The sequence below is a fragment of the Macrotis lagotis genome, chromosome 4 (genome assembly GCF_037893015.1).
Source record: "Macrotis lagotis isolate mMagLag1 chromosome 4, bilby.v1.9.chrom.fasta, whole genome shotgun sequence".
Lineage (NCBI taxonomy): Eukaryota > Metazoa > Chordata > Mammalia > Peramelemorphia > Peramelidae > Macrotis > Macrotis lagotis.
In genome coordinates this window covers 74909120-74933030 of record NC_133661.1, presented here as the reverse complement: position 1 = coordinate 74933030, position 23911 = coordinate 74909120, and the positions used below count along the sequence as shown (strand labels likewise).

At 38.8% G+C, this 23911-nt stretch overlaps 1 protein-coding gene across 6 annotated transcripts in view; it reads right to left on the bottom strand.

Moving 5' to 3' along the window:
* The window catches only part of DNMBP (dynamin binding protein), a 125742-nt gene that overhangs the window by 31421 nt on the left and 70410 nt on the right, over window positions 1–23911 (bottom strand). The window contains exon 1 of one of the 6 annotated variants that reach the window (XM_074233169.1): window positions 17640–22081. The exons of 3 other annotated variants lie outside the window; for them this stretch is intronic. In XM_074233169.1, the coding sequence (XP_074089270.1) occupies window positions 17640–18666 (1027 nt within the window). In that variant the 5' untranslated portion in view covers window positions 18667–22081. Of the gene's footprint in view, window positions 1–189; window positions 3825–5341; window positions 6056–17639; window positions 22082–23911 lie in introns of those variants that run through there. 2 more of the 6 variants (XM_074233171.1, XM_074233170.1) reach the window with 2 other exon arrangements.

Genomic DNA, 23911 nt, shown 5'->3' with positions numbered 1-23911 from the left:
GCTCCCTTCACTGGTAACAGCTACTGTTGGAGGTGACGTTTCCTAGCATTCCTTCCCCAAGTCTGCTGAATCTGCTCCAGTGTCCACAGGACCCCCTCCTTAGTAGTTTGAGCTGTTCTTAAGCCCATAGATCTATCCCACCTTGACACAACCCTATACACATGTGACCGACTATCCAGTCAGACTTACCTTGCATTTCTTATCCTTCTGAGAGTCAGCCCAGAGGAGTTCTTGCTAAGAGTCAGGGAGGAGGCAAAGGCGGGGGAAAAGGAGGGTGAATGATACAGTTTCAGTATAAAGCAGAGATAATGAACTATTGCTCTAGGAAGGGCCAAAACAAGGCTGGGAAGGAGGTGAATGAGGAGACTCAGTGACTCAAATTGGAAGAGCGGGAATTCACGGTGACACCTGACACCCCTGGAGCTTCTTGAAGAATATAAGGTTCTGGGGTCTGGTGCTGGAGAACCAGCCAGGAAATTTTGAACTGATACTCTGGAGCATAATGCTCAGGACCTAAAAGGCAGGTTTTCATCAATGTAGCGCCCCCCCCAAAAAAGCTCTTATGGTTCTTTCCATTACCACAAATATTATAATGATCAACTTTTGTTGGCTGATTAATGAAACATGTTAGCTGACAATGTGTTTCTAAATACCAGGTTCATATGTTAATTGAAGTGGCTTATTTCAAATATCTGGGAGAAAAATGCTAAAAGGATTTGCTTGTAGGTATCAAGTTGGATGATTTTGAAAGTAAAAAATACGTATTTATTCTATTATTTAACTTTGTAATTATCTGAAAATCAAATTATTGGCAGTTAAGAATAATGAAAAGACTGATATGTCTAATGAGATGGATTTCAAAAAGGAATTCCAGAGTCTGTATTGTTGTACTTGCATGCATTATTTGTTCATTTAAGAAAATTAAATACTAAAATTAAGTAACTTTTATTTACTTATGACAGCATTAAACACTAAATTAGGGAAATGAGATAGGATACAGTAAAGCAAAAAATACCAGTTATCACTCAAAATTGTGGAGCTAGAGTAGTAGTTTATCACAAGTTTTTAACTTTATTTCCCTAGGATTCCTGAAACTCTTCAGTCTTTAAAAAGTAATATGGATAAAGACTGATATAGCCAAGTCACAAAAAATTATCACTCAAAGGTTATACAATAGCATCTTGCTAAAAATCAATCATAAAAGGTTCCTTAGCTTATTTCAGAAATTAAAGCAAATCTATTCACTCACTGTTTTATCCCTCTACTTTCTCACTTTTTTCTCAGGCCATCACATCCATGAACTGGCTACATTTTCTTTTCCAAGCTCAGCACCTTATTCCACTAAAACAATAGCATTTATTAAGTAGGCACTCAATACCCCTGGCCACTAAGTCTCCTCTGAGTCCTCATTTATTATTAACCCTTCCCAGGTTTGTTTCTGGCCTTTCCTAGAAGTTCCTTATCTCTCCCTGATGCTGAAACTGTCTCATTCACTATCCTCTTCCCCTTCTCCCCCTCAAGAACTCCTCTGGGCAGGCTCAGGGAAGAACAAGGTCCACAGAGGAAGTCTGTTGTGGGCCACCCACTAAGGGACAGGGCTACTAAAAAAAGGCAGAAAGCTGTCCCTGCTCTCAAGGAGCTTGAAATCCAACAAATAAATACAAAGCAAGCTATTTACAGGATAAATAGGAAATAATTAACTGAGGGGAAAGTCCTGGAATTAAGAAGGCCTGAGAAAGAACTGGTTCAATTCTGTATTGTCTTCTTCAAGGGTCCCTTGTCCCTTTAATCTAGCAAAGGTCTCATCCCTCTAAACCCAAGTCTTAGATTACTCTCACCATCTGCCATCTTTACTCTTTCTCACATACTGCTGAACAAAGCTGGGGAAAAATCACAAAACCAGGCTGCCTGGTCAAATTTATATTGTGTCATCTCAATGGGCTCTCACAGCAGCAAGTTTGACACTTCCCTAATCAGCTCACTCTTCCACTCTCCATAGTGGCTTTTCCAAATCTTTTTATCCCTCCCCAAACCTCCCAAGCTTGAGAACCCTGGACCCTCCTATTCAGTGAGAGCCTCCTCTTCTCCCTTCCTCCTCATCTAACAAAAATCTGATGCCTTACAAAGCTAACTCCTGACTTCAAATCCAGCCACAAAACACTCCTTAGCATTGTGACCCTGGGAAAGTCACTTCTCCAGGTGATAGTTTCCTGGTCTCCCATATCCAATCTGTGAATTTTACATTAAAACATCCCTTTTATATAGCCCACCTCTTTCCTCAGACACTGCCACCACCTGGTGCAGTCTCAATTTCTCTGGGAGTCCTCAATAGGCTCCTGGGTGGCCTCCCTGCCACGTTTCCTCATTCCAGTTTGTCCTACACTTAAATGGCATTGCCAAAATGATCTTTCTTAGAGTAAATTTGACCATTTCATCCCTTATTTAAAAATTCTAGCAGGAAACAAATTATCAAAAATCAAACCCTCTTTTAAACTTGGCTCCTTGTCATCTCTCCAATTTTCTTATTATACCTTACTCTCCTCCACCAGTCTGCAATCAGGCCTTCTTTGTTATTCACTGTCCTCAACCTCCATCTCTTGGCACTGTCCTTCAGAGACAGAATTCTTTCCTCCTCATCTCTCCCTCCCTATCTTTCCTGGTTTTCTTCAAGCCTCAGCTCAAGTCCCACCTTCTGGAAGAAAAGCAGCTAGGAGGTACAATGAATGGAGCATCCAGCTTGGAATCAACTTGCACCTGAGTTCAAATCTGACTTCAGGCACTGTCTAGTTGTGTGACCACAGGCAAATCACTTACCCAGTTGGCCTCAAGTTTTCTGTCATTGATAAAATATGGAATACACACCTGCCTCCTAGAGTTGTGAGGATCAAATGGGCTAACTGTAAAGCACTTGGCACACTGTGAGTGATACATATAAATGCTCACTAGGATTATTATTATTATTAAGAAGCCTTTCCTTATCTACTTTGGTGCCTCTGCATTTTGGCTGCACCTTATCTCCACCATCAAGAGACCAGGGGCTCCTACTGTCCTATCTCTGGAACTGCACCCACTAGGTGTAGGTGGATGACTCCATCCACCTCACTATAACTCTGAAGCTCACCTAGACTCCCCAGCCTCCAGTATCAAGCACAAGGTCCTGTTTCAAACCCTTCCCATTCTAACTCCTGCCTACCTTTTTGAGCTGTTCAGATGGGTTTTCATCCACTCTTCCTTTCACCCATTTATCTCCTCCCTCCAGGTCTTATACAGACTCTCCCTTTGCTACAATGCCATATTCCTTACCTCTATTCCTGGAATCTCCAAGTTTTCTTAAGGCCTCCAGTAAGTAGCATCTCCTCCAAGAGGCCTCTTCTGGCTTTCCTGCTCTGTTAATTTACTTTGTAGATATTTTGTATTTACTTATCTAGGAACTTGTTCTAACCCTTAACAGAATGGAAATCCCTAAAAAACAGACACTAATTTTTGTAGTGCTTACCACAGAGCCCTGGAGTACAGTAAATATCCACAACTGGTTTTTGATTTAACAGCTAACATTGATATGGACTTATATGTCAGGTCTATGAAAAGCACTTTACAACCATGTTCTCATTTGATCACCACAACAATCCTGCAGAAGTAGGTGTTCTTAATATCACTATTTTACAGATGAAGAAACTGAAGTAAACAGAGGTTTAGGCGACTTGGCCAAGGTAACACAGCTCGCAAGTGTCTGAGACCCAATTTAAATTCAGGTCTTCCTCAATTCAGGCCCATCTTTCTAACCACAGACAAAGCCAAGAGACAAAGAGCAAACTGATTTCCCTTTCTAACACAAAACAAAAACTGGGGCGGGGGGGGGGGGGGGGGGGGGGGAGGGGGGGGGGGGATGAGTAAGGAGGAGTTTTGGGTTCTACAATCCTAATTCTGATTTGGGCAAATTTTGAGATTTGGGATTTGGTTTCAAATCTGTAAAATTAAAGAAGTCGTATTAAATAATCTTTCATATTTTAACTCTAAAACTCCAGGATTCTAGGGAAAGGGTTATTTAAAGTACAACCCCCATTTCATTTTGGAAAATGGTAATTAAACATGGCTATACAGACCCAGGAAATTCTATTTAATTTTTTTCTTAGTCTTTATTTTAAATTTCCTTTGGGTCCTAAATCAAACAGGCTATCAGATCTGAGAAAATGTTCTTTTGATCAATAAAGAAAATTTGCTTCTCTTAAAAATGCATGAACATTTTTGTTATCTTTTGTGCAACTTAAGTGTCTACTGGGAAAATCTTTTATCTGAACTATTCACTCCCTTGGACAAAAACCTTATTAGATTTCAGTTAAAGCTACAAAGTTCCAAAACACTCTTACTCAGCAATCAGAAACCAGCAACAGAGAGACAAAAATTTCAACTGGGTTTCTCACAGGAAAACAAGAAACTAAAAAAGTAACAACTCTGAGCTATCACAGTAATTTTGTCGATGAATTCAAAAATCCAACTCAGATTAAATACTAAAAAATGTTGCCTAAAATCGTACAGAGTAAATATTATCTTCATTTTAAAAGGAAGTAACTAATCACAAATAAAATAAAATAAAAGCAGTTAAAAGGTTCAATGAACTGACTGAGTTAGTCTCAAAGGAAACAGCCTCCTACCTAACATCTAGTCTAAAACTGTTCACCAGGCCAACCAACCATCCTCATCTAAAGAGAACTGTAAAATAATTTGCTATTTCAGGCTCCAAATGTGAGTCTGATTAGATGACTAATTCTAGTTCTCTGATCCATAAATTCAGCAGACCTCTTCTTAAACTCCTCAGAGAGGAAAGTCGCTTTACATAAAGACTTGCCAGATTATGCTAGTTTAAAAACCCAAATATCAAGCACTAAATAACTGAAAAGTAGTCTGACCAAATAAAATATACTGAAAAACTACTTTTCAAATTAAATGAATAAAAATTCAAGGATAAAGAGAAAAATTCATGGAGGAAAACAAAGTCCAGTTTATTTCTCTGGGTTTCTTCCTAAAATGGTCCTAAAGGTTAAAAAAAGGTTAAAAAAAAAAAAGCTCCACACATGGTCTCCTCTTTCTTAGCAGGTTTTCATTTCATTCCCATCGCCAGGGTTTCTTGTACCAAGCACTAAAAGGGAAGGTTCAGATAGTCCATGCACACCCCTCCCCACTCCACCACCCTTACCTCCTAAAAAAGAAATAAGTAAGGAAGAGTTGAGAGATCACATCGAAATGGTCAGAGTGGCTGGGAACTGATCGCTGGTGCTAACTTGGGAGCATTCCAACCATTACAAGGTTTAAGTTTTTCAGCTATTTCCATACCATCCCTCACCTCTGAGTCTGATTTTAACTGGGCCTTGGGTCCTCTCTCCTCCTTTCTTGGGCAGTGGAAACCTTATCAGTTCGGCATGATTCTTAAGGAGGGCAGGGTGCCAAGGAACAGAGAGCTAGGAAGGTATTTTTCCTCCCAATCTATTCCAGGCCTCACTGCAATCCCCAGTGGTACCCGCAGCTTCAAAAATAATATGTGCATAGTCTGGGGGTGTCTTCCCCACAGCTCCTGACTCCCTCTCACTCTCCTCAAAGTCCCCCCACATCCAGGCAATAGGGTCTTCATTCTCCAGCTCCCACATTTCCATATGAATAGCCCAGAGTCCCAGAGGCTATCTCAGCGTGGCTGCTTCCAAAGGGTGGAGCTGGAACACAACCCTTAGTGGAAGAGGAACGACAACTGCTGACACAGTAAGGCTTTCCCATCCAGTTCAATGTTCATTTTCCTGGTTCTCGTGCCCAGTGAAAAAGATGTGCTAATTCACACCTTTCCAGTCTCTACAGAAATCTGAGAGTAGCCTACAGAGAGGTTTTTAGTTCCACTGCATCTCCCTCCCCCTTTTTCTCCCCCATCCCCTTTAAAGTATTCATCAGCAATCAAACAGAATTTCTGCTTGGAGGAATTAGACTGGAAGTGGAAGCAAGGGGAAGGAGGGAGATTGGGAGAGGGAGGTCTGAATTCTCAGATGTGTCTTTAGAAGTAGTTTTCCCCCTCTCCATGGCCCCCCCCACACACACCCCCTTTCTCCCACTCTTCAAGGGGGTATGACCACAAAGTGTTCTGCATTTTTCTGGGCAGTTCTGATTTCAAAAAAAGAAAAGTACTTTTATCATAACATCAAACCAAGTGTCCTGATTTCAGGTTTGTAAAATATGGTCCCAGATAAATCATTTTTCCATTGATTAAATGAAGGATGAGCTGAACTAATACAAAAGCAAAGGAAGATCTCAACAAGGATACCAATACCCTAAATCCCATTATCCTGTGAAACAGTTACAGTATTAAAGTACTGCTCTAGGGGTTACAAACAAAAGGACAATTTTTAAAAACAATTAGACAATGGAAAGTAAGGCTAAACCTTGTGGACAAGGACTAGATTGGTTTTAAATTACTACACTTTAACTGAGCTGAACCCCCAGGATGAACATGGATGTCAGACTTTGTGGATATGTGTCCATCTCAACAGTCAGCTCTGCAGGATTCTGCAGGGTCACGAGGCATCTAAATGCCATCTCCCCCCCCCCCAACCTTTCTCAATTTCCAGACTGATTTAATATTAGTTTCAATTTAATGTTAAATCCATTCTCCTTCCCCTACACTAAACTGCTGATTAAATAATGACCCATCATTCGAAATCAGTTTTAATATGCTAGAAAGAAATCCCTAACACAACACATACTTAGTAACTGTTCTCTCACAACATCCTGCTGAGTCAGATGGAGATTTGGGGCCTTTTGCCCCTTTACCAGACTGCAGCTGAATTCTAAATCCCGGTTTTCGGTTTCACCACACCTCTCCACCCAGATTAGCCCAGCCCCCACACTCCTTTCCTTTAGAACTCCAGAAAGTATTTCTTCCCTTTTGGAGAAAGTTTATCTTGTGTCCTTTTCACTTGGTAGTCCTGCAATCCCATTTTGTCTTATTGTGTTACAGGCTTCTTCCCAGATTTTCAAACACCAAAACCAAATCCATAAAGCACAGTTCCAAATCCTGGGGTAAGGGCACTGGGGTGCAGGGAAGGGAGCACTGGTCTGACTCATTTTGTTTTCCCCAGTAAGTGCCCCCTCCCCTTAAAATTGGTCACAAAGTCAAAGGTAAAATCCCTAAAAGAAGGCTTTCCCAATTTGCTAATTTGGATCATTTCCATATTTCTTTTTCCTGTGATCCCTCCCTGGACAGCACTTCATGGACAACTAAAAAGTTAACTGGAAAAAGTCCCAGGTTTCAGATATACTCACAATCTAGTTTCATTTTGTCATGGCAATAAGTTTAATACAATCACAACTAGTTCAGCCCTATTGAGTACAAGACACCAGGCAGCTTTATTTATCAAGTTTGAAGGTTTTTTGGTTTGTTTTTTCTTTAAGCCCTTAAAATACAAAGATTCCCTTGAATTCAGCAATAACACAATAAATCATTTCATTTAAATCATATTCAAGCCCAGATGGTTCTGACTGGTCAACAAAATAATGCAAGTTTGTCTCTGAAGAAAACCTAAAAGCCGAATTTAATTTTTATTGCAGCTTAATGAGATAGGACAAGTATTTCAATTTTAGGAAACTTTAGGAAGTACAGGCAGGTTAAATGATTTGCCCAAAATCAAAAAAGTAGAATCAGAAACTGAACCAGGTTTCTAGCCTTCTGAACCAGACACACACACACACACACACACACACACACACACACACACACAGATAACAAAAGAATTTTTCTGCCAGAGAGACAAAAAGAACATGAGAACATTCCTAGCATATATATTAACAATAAGACTAATCAAATCTGGCTTACAGTTTTTCTCCCAAAGAATTCACTCCTTGAGGGCAGAGTGTTTTTCCCTTTTGCAGGAGAGAGGTCTCCCTAGGAGTCCTTTATCAACTCTACGCTGAAGATTTCTCAAATCTAAACCTAATCTCTTATCTTCAGCAGCCACCAAGTCCAAAACAGACCTCAGTATCTCCTCCCTTCCCTATTCCAGAAGGCAGCACCACCCCTCCCAGTCCCTCAGGCGGCCACCCTGAATTCCTCACCATCTCTCACCCCAGCCCCCAGCCCCCACCCCCATATCCAGGGTCTGTATTGTTGAACTCTGCCCTCAGACACTGCTACCACTCCAAAGCAGGTCTTTGTCACCGTGTATCTGGACTATAGCCACAGCTTCCTGGTAGGTCAGCCTGCCTCAATTCTCCCCTCCATTCAGCCACCAAAGTAATTAGGCTAAGGAAGACCTGGTCCAATTATGTCACACACACCCCGCCCCCCCCCCCTTTAAATTCCACTGCCTCCCAATTACCTCCAAGAATACAGATTTCTTTGGGGCATTCAAAGCTTTTCTAACCTGACCCCCTCCTGCCTTTCCTGTCTTTTTACCCCTTACCCCCCCATCTGGTGACACTAGCCTCCAAGATACTCCAAATCTCTTGGCTCCAGACATTGTTCTCCGCCAGCCCTCTGTTTCTGGGACACACTCCCCTCACTGCTCCATTAGCTCACCTCTCTGACTTCCTGTAAATCCCAACTAAAATCCCATCTTCTACTTCCAATACCTTCCCCTCAGTAAATTATTCCTATTTATCCGGACTACAACTTGCTTTGTATAATTTGTTGACTCTCCCTTAGGATAGAGAGCTCCTAGAGGGCAGGGACTGCCTTAGGCATTTTTGTATTCTTAGGCTTCCTCTAAGGGCCTGCCAGACCTCAGGTAGGTGCTTAATAAATGTTTATTGATGGATTACAATTTGCCAAGGACTAAAGATTTTTTTTAAAAAAAGTGAAAGCAAGGGGCTGCTAGGTTGTGCAGTGGATAAAGCACCAGCCCTGGAGTCAGGAGTACCTGAGTTCAAATCCAGGCTCAGACACATAATAATTACCTAGATGTGTGACCTTGGGCAAGCCACTTAACCCCATTTGCCTTGCAAAAAAACTGGAAAAAAAAAAGTGAAAGCAATTCCTTTCTCAAGGTGCTTCCAATCTAAGGGAAGAGAAAACATGTACAGTACATATACATATATATCTACATACAAACACATCAAACATGAGAACCTTGATGGGGAATTCTAGTCTCAGGTTGGAGCACAAGCTCAGTCACAGGACTGGCAACAAGTAGGACCCCTTCTGGAGGATCATTCACCTACCAAGCCAGGGAGTAAAAGGGGTGGGGGGGGGGGAAGCACTATTCATAACTAGTCCTGCCCCTTATAATGAAGAGGTTTTAAGATTGGGAGGGGCTCAAATCCCACCTCTGATTTGTACTTAGGCAAGCCACAATCTTTTGGGGTCTATTTCCTCACTCAAATGTGTGGAATATTTATAATATCTACCTCACAGAATTATTATGAAATCAGATGAAATAGTTACTGTAAAATGCTTTGAAAACTTTTAAGTGTCATATAAATGCCAGATATCATCATTATATGATCTCATTAATTCCTATGGGTTCAATGATCTATCACTTCTATACAGATGACTCCCAACTCTACATAGCCAGATTCTATCACTCAAGTTCAAAGTTCCTCATCATCTATGTCCAGTTAGAATGTCCATGTCTAACTGCCCAAATTGGAACTAATTTTTCCCTTCAAATTTGCCCCCTTCCTAACCTCCCATTTTCTATTGGGAACATCACCCTTCTTCTGGTAAACTAGTTTTGCAAATTTGGAATCATACTCTAAAATCTGCCTCCTCAGCCATGTCCAATCTAGTTGCCAAGTTTTGTCAATTTTCTCCACAACCTATCCTTACATCTATACTTTTCCTTACTCTCACATATACAGCTTAATTAGATAGGGCCTACATCACATATCCTTTATTACAGTAGCCTCTTAATTGGACCCCCCCCCAGCCTCACCTACAGATTAACCCAATTCCTTCAGTCAATCTCTTTCTTCTTTAATCCATCCTTCCATAGCTCCCATTAGACTCTTATTAAATCACAGATCCAACCATGTTACATCCAGCTCAAAAATTTTCAGGGGCTCCTGTTACTTAAAGAAAACAAACTCTTCTGTTTCGTATTTAAAAGGCTTCACAATCTGGATCCAGTTAACCTTTCTTCCAAAATTATTTCATATTACTACACTTTTCTTCCATAAAATTTTATTTTAAAAAAAATGCTTTACTGATGATGTGCCCTTTGCCTTTTACAATAGTTATTTCTGGATCTATTGCACACCCTTCTCTACCAGTCTCTTCTCTATGCCCCATTCCAAACCAAAACTCTCTTCTAACAAAAAAAAAGAGTTCAGGGAAAATGACAAAAACAGCACAGAGTGAAAAGACTATAGTCTTTGACAATGTATGCAAACTCTGCCTATGGAGCCACTGGTCTTTCTCTATTCCCATGTCATCAAATTTCATTCAGCTCTTGTATCTGTCAAACTATAAGATCATTTTTCAAAGTATTTCTCAGTCAGTGATTAATTATTACATACTGTGTCATCAGTACTGAATTTGTTCTAACAGATACAAAAAGGATACTCTCAGAATTTAGATGAACATATGAAACAAGATGACATAACTTACAAATAATCAAGTAGTAATTTATTTTGACACATCATTACCAAAATGGGATCAGGAAACATGTTAGTATCTTGACTCTGACATTAACTTTATAACAGTGACAAGTAGTTTAAACTTTCTGAGACTTAATTTTTTCATCTGCAAAATGGATGTATAATGCCTATCCATATCCATAATAGGGTTGATTATGAGGATTAAGTGAGATGATGATATAAGACACTTTTAAAACCTGAAAATGCTATGCAAATATCAACCAAGAACTTAGCTCTTTTCCAGGATTCAAAGAAGAAACTAGTCTCCCAAGCAGGAATAAGGGTTATTCAATAATTTGGGGTATGAGATTTAATAATATCTCATTTGGGTCAAGGGATTCAATAATTTGATGTCAAAAAATGGATTAAGCTCTTAAAATGCAGTCAATAATAAAGGAAAGAACATGCCATTTACTACTTTACTGAAGCCATTGGCGGGGATACAGTTGTCAGACCTGGAGTCAGGAAACCTCAGTTTTCTGAGTTCAAATCTGACCTCAAGATACTAGCTGAGTGACCCTGGGCAAGACATTTAACCTTGTTTGCCTCAATTTCCTTATCTATAAAATGATCTGGAAATAGCAAACTACTTTAGTATCTCTACTGACCCAATCAAATAGGATCACTGAGAGTCAGACACAACAAACCAAAAAAATCTTCATTAAAAAAAGGGTTTTAAGGAGGCTGCTAGGTGGCAAAGTGGATAGAGCACAAGCCCTGGAGTGAGGAGGACCTGAGTTCAAATATGACCTCAGACACTTAATAATTGCCTAGCTGTGTGACCTTGGGCAAGTCACTTAACCCCATTGCCTTAAAGAAAAATTTAAAAAATTTTTTAAAAGAATTTAAATTAAATATTCTTTGTACTTAAATTACCCAGATTTTTATGCCAAATCATGCTATTTACATCAGTACAGAAGTTTAAGTGTGATGAAGATTTACTGATGTACTAAAAGAACACCTAGACACCTGAAGGTGTTCAAGTTACTTAGCCCAAAATTTATTCACTACCCTTGGTAAAAATAACAACAGTATATATTTATATAGTGTTTAAAGATTTGAGAATCTTTACATACATTATCTTGGTTAAAGATGAGTCAACAACCCAATGAATCATAGAAGGTGCTATCAATGTAATTTATCATTAACTATCCCTATTTTATAATTAAGGATACAGAGATCAAGAGAGTCTAAGTAACTTGCCCAGGGCTAACAGCAATTTAGTGTCTGAGGCAGGAATTTATTTTTAAATAAATAAAAATTCCTCAAGGGGCAATCAATACTCTGATCCAGTAATACCATTAGAGGTCTATATCTCAAAGCGATCAAAGAAAAAGGAAAAGAACCTGTATGTACAAAAATATTTATAGCAGCTCTTTTTGTGATAGCAAAGAATTGGAAATTGAGGGGATGCTCATCAATTGGGGAATGTTTGAACAAGTTGTGGTATATAAACAGAAGCTATAAAAAATGAAGAGGTTTGTGATACAAAGTTAAGTGAGGAGAATTAGGAGAACAATTTACACATTAATAGCAATATTGTAAAGAAAATCAACTATAAAAGACTTAAATCCTGAGATACAATGATCCATAACAATTCCAAAAGATAATGATAAAAAAATGCTATCTACTCCCAGTTAGAAAACTGATGGATTCAAGAGTACAGACTAAAACCTTTCCCCGCCCCCACTTTCTTTCTCCCCCCTTTTTTTCTTTTTTAAGAATATGGCTTATACAAAAATATATTTTGCAAAAAAACTTCATGGTATTTCTTGTCACAATGGGTGGGAGCGAGACAGAATTTGGAACTGAAAATTAAATATTAATAAAAATTTATTAAATTAAAATATAAAAATATTGAGAAAAGAAAAACACTGAATTTGGAATGAGGGAATAAAGGTTCAAATCTCAGAAAAAGCACAACTTTTGGGGGCATCCATCTCAATTCTGAAATGAGTCAATTGTACTAGATGATATTATAGGTCTTTCCAGTTTTATACTCAGGAACTTATGCTATAGTTTTAAGGTTGTCTAATATTATAAACAGAGGTATGTATCTACTTGTAGGGAATTAAATCCTAGACTTCCTTCTCTTTTCTCTTGATCTAATTATGGAAATTCTTGAGACTGAGCAGGTGGGAGATACTGGACTCTATCTCTGCCTCCATGCTGAACTTGGGAGTCTAGGGGAAAAACTCAGATGTGTGACAAATTAGTTAATCTCTCTGAACCTCAATTTTTTCATCTGTAAAACAGGCAAAACATATTGGTAACTTCATACACAATGTGGAGAAAAGCTGTGTACACTTATAGAATCATATAAACCTGTTCTTATTTTATTTCCTCTTCTGCGGGCTGACTGTCCCTTTTGCCTGCCTATGCCTATATGTATATTTTCCTCTTAAAAAACTGAAGTTTTAAAAGATTTAGTTATTGTTTTTCTTGAATAGTTTTTTGATCCCTGATTTTCATTTTAAAAATGATTAAGCTGAATGTTTTATACTTCTTTCACTCAAACCTAATCAATTTAAAATTTCTTTTGCTAGAATACTTTATATGTAATTTATACATAATATATATTATTTTTATATATAATATTTTAATATTTAATTCATTTTTCCCCTTAGAATCAGGGGCTCAAATTTTTTAAAGGGGTCTTCTGCTGTGCTGCTCTACATAATAACAACAGCTCATATTTATATACCATTTGACAGTTTACAAACTGATTTTTCTCCCTAAAAAGCCTTCTGTTGGCCCCATTTTATAGCTAAATAGCAGAAGATGAAGTTAAGTGAATCACCCAAAAGTGACAAAGGTCATGTTACCTAAGTGATGGGACTCCGCCCATGTATCCTGATTCAAAGTCCAGTGATCTTTTGTTTCTACCTTTTGGAGTCCCCAGTTTCTCCAAGGACAAGAAGTCTCTTCATCCTCTCAAAGAATCCCCAAGTTGCCCCTCCAACCCTCTTCCCTGAAATCCCCCATTTCAGGTCTCCTAGTCTCCCTTCACATTACTTACCTTCTAGATTTCCATTCCATCCAAACTGATCCCCTTCTTAACCTATAGCTTCAAAGCATTCCATTTCCCAACTTGGGACCCTTGCATAGACTTTCTTTCATTCCTGGACTGAACTCACTCTCTTCTTTTAGAATTTCCTCAGGAGCTACCCAAAGACTCTTACTTGTTAGTTTACTTTAAATCATTTTGTATTTACTTATTTGTTAGCTTGCAGACCTGTATTCCTTAGTAAAAAATAAATTCTCTGAGAATAGTCACCCAGCATAATTCCTCTTTACCCCAAGGTCTACCAAAAGTAGAATTCCTACTTCCAAAAAACTAAGATCTTGGCAGCTGGTTCCATCATGTCATGGCAAACAGAGGGAGAAGAAAAGAAAACTGTCAAATTTTACATTCTTGGGATCAAAGATCACTGGATACAGTGACTACTGCCATGAAATTAAAGCCCCTTGGTCCTTGGAAGGAAAACTAGAGCAAATCTGAAGACCCTCTTGCCCCACCCCCCTCCACCCAAGCTTGCTTTTTTGGTATTTTCTTCCTTCCATGGAGTGGGAACTCCTGGAGAGCAGGGATTTCCTTTTTTCAGTTTCTCCAGATTTTAGTACAAGGAGGCACCTAAATGTTATACTGTAAAAAAAAAAAAATCCCATTTTTTTATACTGGATAACTCTGGGAGAAGGGGAGGGGATGCTGAAGAAAATTATAGTGATATATCAAAAAACTCATTTATCAATAAAACTTTATTTAAAACAACAAAAAAATTCTACTTAATAGCATGATCAACTGTGATTTCAGAGGACTGATAAAAGAGAACAATGTCCACCTGATCACATAGAGATGCTAATCTAGTACAAATGCAGAATGAGTAAAGGAATATTGAATGAAGGCAAAATGAAAATATGTTTTGCCTAACTGTGTTTAGATTATACAAATGCTCTGTATTTCTTTTCCATTTTTCTTTCTTTTCATCCTTTTTCTTCTTTCTCTTTTTCTTCCCTTCTCTAAATGGGGAGGGGAAGGTGAAAATAAAAAAAAATTAGTACTTGATAATTCAAAAAATAAAAATGTATTTAAAAAAACAAACGTCTATAAAGCTTATGCTTGCTTGGCAATATTCTTAAAATATTCTTTTAAAGCCTCCTTTTGATATGTCTTGTCAAAGACACATAAACATTAGGATTATCAGATTCATGGGATCGGGAATCTTTTCTAAATACCTTATTTCACAATGATTAAAGCTTCAGTGAATTGTCCAAAGTCAACTCAAATATACACCAAATGACCATCTCAGAAGGAAGGTTATGATCAATTAAAAGGCTCAAAAGATCTCAAAAGTGAAGATGTAGAGTCAGGAAGAGGTGATAATGCCTCACCTCTATATCACTTAAAATGCCAGGATCACAGAGAGTGACACAGAAGGGGTATCAAGAACAGAACTGTGTCATTATGTCTGTCCTGTCTTTCTTTAGTAGCACAATGTTGTGATATGACGGTACACCATATAGGCTAGGTCCCCTGAACTGAAATGGCACAGGGGAAGAGTGCATGAGAGGAGAAGCAATCACATCTCATCCTTCCTTGCCATCACCCATGCCATGGGCTAAGTCTCATTTCTGCACAAAAGGGAATCTATTATTCACTACTTAGATATCTTTAGAATGTAGAAAAGGTCTAAGCACCCTATTAACCTTAGCTGAGCTTGTTAAGTGAAAACCTAAAATAAAGGTGCTAAACAGATTTCTGAGACTCCTAAAACACTAAGGTTAAGGTCTCTGCAGTCAGACTGACCCTTCTTGGAGAGACACTGACCTGTACCCAAACCATCTCCATGAGAATTCTAGACTTAACTTCTACCCTTCATTGGGTGAAGAATAAGAAAACTAAATTGAGACTGACCTGTTGCTCAAGGTTATAGGACAGCAGGATCTCAGGTATATGTCAAAATGATAAGAAGGTAATGAGAACAAAATGAGGAAATGGATTCTGTTGTAAATACCAGTAATTCACTTGTGCATCATTTAACCTCTCTGGCTCTCAGTTTCCACATGTGCAAAATGATCGATGTGATTTAGAATATCTCCAAGGTGTAAAATTCTTTTCATTCTAGTTAGTACTTTCTTCTAGGGTCGCCTCCTACATGCTGTACTAAGGAACAGAAAGTATTGTATTTCTAGAATAACAGCAAAATTTAAAATGTAGTCTTAAGAAAACATCACAAATATCACCTCTGCAAAGTGGAAGAGAAAAGGATGTTAACTGGGTTGGAGAAAATATGATGTCTGTAGTTAGAGAAGCGTGGAAGAATAAGCTAAAAAATGGAAATATGAAGTCTAGTGGGTCTGATCAAATGGGTATAATCTTCCAAGAGCATTTATAATCTAATAGCCCAGAAGGAATGAGACTTCAGCAAGGAATATAGCACTCCAAAGGAGCCTGACAGTTTCACACAATAAGTGACCAGAGGAGGGAGAATCCATCAAGGCAAGGTAGAAGAACCCCAAAATCAGGGTAGGAAAGGGGCAGTGGAAATGAAAAAACAATTAGCAGAAGGTCAAATGAAGTCACAGATAACCTGGACTCCACACTGAAGAGCTTTATGTGAGTTTAGTCCATCTCTGGAGCCCCAAGATCATTGTCTAAAGTTCTACTTTGGATCAGAATAATTTCATTCAAGGAACCAAGATAGGCTGAGATTATGGCCACTCTAAAGGTCTTGAGTCTCGTATGGTGATTACTGTTTCAAATCTTAACTAATTTTTGAAAAATTTATGAAGTCCTATACAAACATTCATTAATTTGATTCTCACACCAATCTTGTTGAGGCACATACTCCAGATAGTATTAAACCCATTTTATAAATAAGGAAAGTGGGGGTGGCTAGATGGCTCAGTGGATAGAGGACCAGCCCTGGAGTCAGGAGTACCTGAGTTCAAATCTGGCCTCAGACACTTAATAATTACCTAGCTGTGTGGCCTTGGGCAAGTCACTTAACCCCATTGCCTTGCAAAAACCTAAAAGAAAAATTAAAAAAATAAAAAATAAATGAGGAAAGTGAATCAGATAGATACAACTCATACACTGGATTCAAAATCAGATCTCATCTGATTTTAAAATCTTTCTCTTTCCACTATCTGATATTGATGTGAGAAAAGACCTGATCTTAAGTTAAGCCATAGTCTTGCCAGGTCTTAGATTTTGTAGATCTTTTATCTGGAAGATACGTTTCAGTTCAGACTAGAGCCTGAGTTGCACTCTGAATCAGAGTTTTACTTTGAAGTCAAGAATCCTTCATTTCCTTCTGTCTTCCTTTCTACTGACTACATATGGGTCTGAATTTATATTTCCAAGGATGAAGGGGGAACCAAACTAGCCTTTGGGACTAAAAAGCATCAAAATGTACCCTTTGTCTGAGCCTTTGCATTGATAAATTCTATTTCAACTATGACAAGTAGATTGAGAGAGTAAAATTAAGGTTAACAAACCCAAGCAAAAGTTGTTGGAGATCAGGAAGAAAAGAGAAATAACCAAGAAAAAAATAGCAAGACAGTATGAGGGGGAAAAAAAATCAGTATTTTTAGTCAGATCAAAATAATAATAGTTAATGATTTTAGATTTGTTTCAATATGAACCACCCAAGAAATAAACCAGGGTAATAGTTATTTCACTATTATAGTTCTCCACTTATATGTTCTGCCCATCCATGGATAATTGCATTCAAAATGAATGAATCAAAACAAACTCCAGAGTAAACAGAAAGATTATTTTTAGTTTCAGACACAGGAGAGGTCATTGAGGACCCAGAAAAGGTCCTTGAGAGAAAACCAATATAATTTTAATGGCCAAGTTACACATTTATACCATTATGCACTCTCCTCTTCTGAGGAAATACTTCAAAAGTGCCTCAGAATAAAGCCCAAGGATCAATGTAAGTAAGTGTGCAATGAAATGATCACCCCGATACTAAAAGCCCCCATCACTTTCCCAGTCTACTTTTAAGCAGCCAATTTAGTACCTTTTCTTTTCCTGTTCTGCACAAATTCTGAGTGCCTCAGGGTGCTGGGAGCTGTTCTTCGGTAACAACTATTTCTTCCCCACAAGTCAGAGCCCTTCAATTTGTCCTCCTCCAAATCCCAGACCTGCCTCAGTTGTGAAGGGGTTTGAAGAGCCACAGGATGATGGTCTTTTGTGCCTTTCCCAATTTTCTCCAAACTATCCAATGATTTATCATTGTAGTTATATTCCAGGTCTTGAAAATCTGCATCTCTGCTGCCCTGAAATTTATAGTCATACTTTAAAAACTGAGGATCAAATCCTTCATTTTCTTTATGCTCAACAACTTGAGTCTTTAGTTTCAGGCGAGAATTGTCTTGATAAATATTCCTATGATCTACACTCCAGTTGATAGCCTTCTTCCTACTTTCATTATCAAAATTAAAATCTCTGAGGCCCACATGCTTAAAATTAATTTCTCCATAATCACTAGGTTCATAATGCAAATTTCTAAGATTCCCATCAAAGCAATTAGCTTTCCCAAAATTCTCAGATTTGTCATTAAAATTCCTCCGGTTATACCACTGTTGAAAGTCATCGAAATTCTCAGAATCACCATCCAAACTCCTGTAATCTGCAAAGTGATCGGTGGACTTCTTCCAATCCCCAGGTGTCTGGTCTAAATCTGTTCTTTCTGTATAGCAGTTATTCTTATTTCTGTAATTCTGTTTCCCAAAGTCTCTAATTTCTGACTTCAAATAATCACCGTGGTCTTGATTGATACTTTTTGTAGTGTCCACATTCCCAGAGTCAACACAGTGTGGGTCAGCGGTTCCAAATTCCCAATAACCACAATCCCGCTTCCTCCAGTGCTGGGTTTGCCCCTCAGACCTGTATTTCAAATCCCAAAGGCGCTCTCTGTAACGGCCGTTCACTTCAGGAAGGTTTCTTTTTCGTAGACTGCTACAATCCTCATACTCCCAGCTAGGGATTCTCTGACCCTTCTTCACTGTCCCTGCTTCTTCTCCAATCCTTCGGGGTTCACCCATGTTCAGGGTGTAACAAGCCCGGTGTGTGGACACATTCTCCACTCTGCCCTCTTTCTCCTATGACCTGGCACTGAGCTGCAATTCAGGCAGGTGCAGCTCTTAGCCTAGGGCCCTGTTCCTCCTTAGGTATTTCTGTGGGTTAGACACTCCCTTCTCCTGATAGCTCAGAAGAGTATGGAGCTATTTAAACCTAGGGACCCAATCACTATAAGGGAAGCTGTTTTATCTTTTCCCCATCTGGGGTGGAAGGTAATTAGTAACTAGCACCACGTGACTCCGGTTGGCAGCATTGTTTGGTGTTTCCCTCGAGCTGGTCAAACTGGCCGGGCGGCTTTGTCATGGTGAAGGCTGGAGCCTTTTGAACTGCTATGAGGGTTAGGTACGATGTCAAGAAAAGAGAAGTGAAAGAGGAAACTTCTTGAAAAAATACTTGGGTAAGTGGTCAAATAAAATTATTTTACATGAAATCCAAGTAGCCTCCCAATTCTTTTCCCCTTTCCTCTCCTTTCTGCATTTTTTAGTCTTCTCTTTTCCTTGCCCTCCAAAATACAAGCTTCCCTCTCCAGACTCTAAGAGGTCAGCTGCTTTCTTTCTCCAGGGTTTTACTATGGAAAATATCAGGTTACCAGAAACAGAATAATCAAATTATAAGCTACTACCATTAAAACTCCTAGATGCACTGAAGAAATGAAAGAGGAAAATTATTTCTTCCTACTCCAATCACATGTAGAATATTATATGTTTTGATGGACTTATTCATTTCAGCAGTACAGCAAAGACAATTTTAAAAGACTTATGATGGAAATTAAATCCCTATCCAGAGAAGGAAGCATGGAGTTTAAATGAAGACCAAAGCTTATTATCTTCAATTTTTAAAACTCGTCTTACATATTATGTCAATTTTTCTTCTCTAATTTTTTTTTCCATTTGGATTTGATTCTTTTCTCACAACAAGATCAATCTGGACCTATTCTTTGGCATGCTTATAAATGCATAGGCCTATAACAGATTGATTTCTTTCAGGGGGAGTGGGGAGGAAAGGAAGAAAGGAAGAGAAAAAAGTAAAACAAAACCTTGTAAAAAAAAAGATTGATAATAACTAGTTGTATGTACTTAGAAAAACAAATAATATAGTTTTTAAAATAAAATAAAAACTTGTGGCCTGTTAAAAATAGAATATTCATGTTCTTCCTTATAGAATTGTTAAGGCTCTTCATTTAGCTTCTTTTGGGGGGGCAGGCAATGGGGTTAATTGACTCGCCCAAGGTCATATGACTTAAAGTGTCTGAGGCTAAATTTGAACTCAGGTTCTCTTGACTCCAATGCCAGTGCTCTTATTCACTGCATCACCCAGCTGCCTTCCAATAAGACTCTTTAGCTCATCTCTTTCATTTTGGAGTGAATCCTTAAACAGAAATGTCCAGTCCCTGATAATAGCATGGTAAAAAAGAATGAGATGGGGCGGCTAGGTGACACAGTGGATAAAGCACCAGCCCTGGAGTGAGGAGTACCTGGGTTCAAATCCGGACTCAGACACTTAATAATTATCTAGCTGCGTGGCCTTGGGCAAGCCACTTAACCCCATTTGCCTTGCAAAAAACCTTAAAAAAAAAAAAAAGAATGAGACCTGGAGAGTTGGGACACCTGGCTTCTAGTCCCACTCTTGTAATTAACTGTGAGCAAGACCCTCTGGAAACCTAATCTAAAAAAATGAGATTAGTTCTTAATCACTTCATCTAAAATGAGAAGGGGTTAAAGTCATTGAATGTTAGGGTTCTCATGAACCCTAAATCTATTCTTGTAGTATTAAAATACTATATTCTTCCTCTCATGCCCCTAATATACTTATACAACCTGTGAGTACAGATATACCCAAGGATTTTCTAGGCCAAAGTTCTACCTGTCATGCAGTCAAGGCTGTTGGTTTTCTAAGTGGCTGAGAAGCCAGACCCGAGTGTCCCCTGATCAGGGTCAGTCAGTCAACAGGTATAGATTAAGTATTTACTAGTACCAGGCACTGCATGAGGGATGATTCAGGGCACCTTCTAGTGGGAGTGACAACTTATAAATAACTAGGGACATAATATGTGCCAGACAGATAAACAGAATCTGAAAGGGAAGGCCTCTGTGCTGGAATGGGAGAAGAAGGACCTGGAAAGGCCAGAGTGAAGTTCTGAGCAAAGGTTTGGCCTCATGACTCTGAGGGGATGAACTGACTTCCACAGCTTCTAAACAAAACTGAGTTGCCTAGCCAAAGGAAGGCATGAAGCCAGTGGGGTCCATCCTCCAGGAGCCCCCTCTCCTCCCCAGCAGGAATCAGCGCCAGCTCCCTAACCATGACCTCTCCAAGGTCCAGGGCCCCACCTGGCACTCAGGGCCTAGTTCTTCTTGGCCAAGAGAAGACCCCTAAAATACCCCTAAGCCCTCCCTCCCAGGTCTGGGGCCCCTTGTCTTCAGGCATTTCAGGGGATCTGGAGTCCAATTCCGCCTCTATGAAAATATCTCCCCTAATAACATCTTTGTGCTTTACTTGTCTTAGCTCCCAATCTCTAGCCCTCAACTTCCTTATCTGCACCCTGGGGTCCCAAACTTCACTCAAACTACATTAGAACAGGCAAAAGCTGCTGGTGAGCAAAATGCCTGCTCATGAAGAGTTAAGAGATGCAGCAGAGAAAAGTGGCAGGGGCTTCCTGCCTGCCACAAGCTGCATTAGATCCCCACCCCATTGCTACACAGTTATCAATACACAGTGCTGCAGTTTTTTCTCTAATATGAATATTATTTCCTGATTTTATGTGAAGAAGCATTAGAGAAAGAATGGATCAAGGTATGACCTTGAGAGCTGTGAAAAGCCAGGACCCAAAACAGGCTCAAGGAGAAGCCCCACTTTAACAAGCAGCTAGCCCAGCAAACTGAGCAGCCAGGACACCAAGTCCTGCCAGGAAAAAAGTGAACTGGGGAAGGCTGAAGAGTTGATAGTCCCCATTTTGTGAGTCTCCTATTCCCAGGGATGGAAGGAGTAAGAAAGAATGAGCTCCTGTTTCAAAGGTTTTTCTACTTCAGGTCTTGATAGATGTTCTTAGTATTTATCCCTTTGTAAAAATTAATGTTAATTGGCTAATTAATATTGAGGCAAGAGCAAATGATCAAAATGATCTAGGGTAGTAATCAGTGGATAGATAATCTTCATCAACCAAGCTGATTGATATTAGGAGGAATTCAGTAGGTATGATGAGTTCAAGATTCAACCCTTCAGGGTTACCCCTAATATTCTTGAGGGAAGACATAGAAGTTGCCTTCCTAGGACAAGTGCAGGTGAGAGTGGAAGAGCAGCTCCAGAATCAGCACTGACAAAACTTGCTGGTTATGACATGGAGTTTGCTGTTTGCTTCAGTTCTCAATATCATCTATAATCACCAGGCTATAAATAGGGACAAATCAAACAATCAGATATAACTAACTTTCTTCTCAAATGAAATTTTCTGTTGGCAGTCTGAATTCATAAGATACCCACCACTGCCTCTTCATCCCCAGGCACTGGGTCACTTCTGCTCTACCCTACTTCCTCAACACATTGAGGAAGCAAAGGAGCAAGCACTGACCCAGATCCTAATATGAATGCTGCTGTCTTACCACTGGTTAAACTGTGATTGTGTAACTAAATCAATGGGCTGGCAAAACAATTTGACAGCTCATTAGTGACCCATAAATCATTTTGAGATATAATGTAGAATGACTAGGAGAGTTAAGAGATGTGGCTAGAAACCCTAAATCCCAGTTCTAGTTGTATGATCTTAGATAAGTCATTTCACATTCCCCACTCTGCTGCCTTGTAAAATGAGCTTCCAGCTCTTACAATTGATAATGCTACAATCTGAAGAGACCAAACTTTGTTCCCTCTAGAGCTAATAAAAAGTCTTACTATAGCTAGTATCATAGAAAACACACCTCTTAAATCAATTAAGAGGAGATAAAAGGGAAGGATAAAATAATAGGTCAAAGGCACAGCAGAAGGGAGTAAAAGTGAAATTGAGGACTTCTGACCCAGCAGTCTGGGTTAGATTCATCTATTGGTGAGCAATTGGAATGGCAGTACCTTAGCTTTCAGAATACATCTTCCAGGATTCAGACATTATTTCAGGGTTTCTTCTTCCTTTTCTAGGATCAATTTGTACTTATAATTATTTAGCAGATCACTTGCTACATTTTGGTTTATCACTTTTATAGACAAGGAAGTAACTGTCTCAGTTCTGCATCTGCCTTCATATTTTCCACTATTCTTGAACATCACTGAGTTTTGAATGGGAAGATATTTGTCCTGATTTCTTTAAGATTACACAGTGAGTGAGTGAGTGTGTGTGTGTGTATGTGTGTGGATATTAAGAGTTGTAGAAAAGGAAATGTGATAGTAATCCCAATTTTCTTCTCTTTATTCAGTCTTAATATCACAGGTGAGAAATAATTTCTCCAGATTCTGGTCCTCCTGCTATTTACTTATACCAGTAGCTACACTCTCACCCTGCTGCTTTACAGGACTGGATATTAGGGGCAGCCCTTCCATTCCACCCCACAACACTCTGTTACTCACTACCATGTAAGAGCCTACTTAGGTTAAGCTTAATATTTTTTTTCATCTATGAAATAATTAGCTTGGACTAAATGACCTCTGGGGTCTTCTAATTTCTATCCTTCTCCATGATTCTATAATCTAACCTATCTAATAAAATTGGAAAGAAAAACTATATGATGCAATTCTACTATCCACTCCACAAAATAGAGCTTCAAATGAAATGTATTTGAAGCCAATTACCCACAAATAAAGTCATCAGTTATCCAAAATTGTGAAGCAATTTAAACCAAACCATCTGAATTTGATTAAGAGATGAAAAGTATTTCAAGAGCTTAAAGAAATCAGGGAAAAATTAGAAGAAATATGATAACTTCTTACTTTTTTTTTGGTAAAGCATTCATTACAGTGTATTACTCTATATATATGAAAGAATATAAAATCTGAAATTAAGGTGGATAACATGGGATGCAATGGCAACCTCTGTTTTGTGTATTAAACCTTAAAGGAGGGATACATCAGATCCATCCTGAAGTAAATTCAGCAGAGTCTATCTCATATTAAGTAAGTTCTTTGGAAGAAGAGAAAGAAGTTAGGGAAGTAGGTTGGAAATTATTATTAGTTCTAATCTGGAAGTTTAAATCAGTCAATCAAAAAATATGAAAGAGATGTTACAAA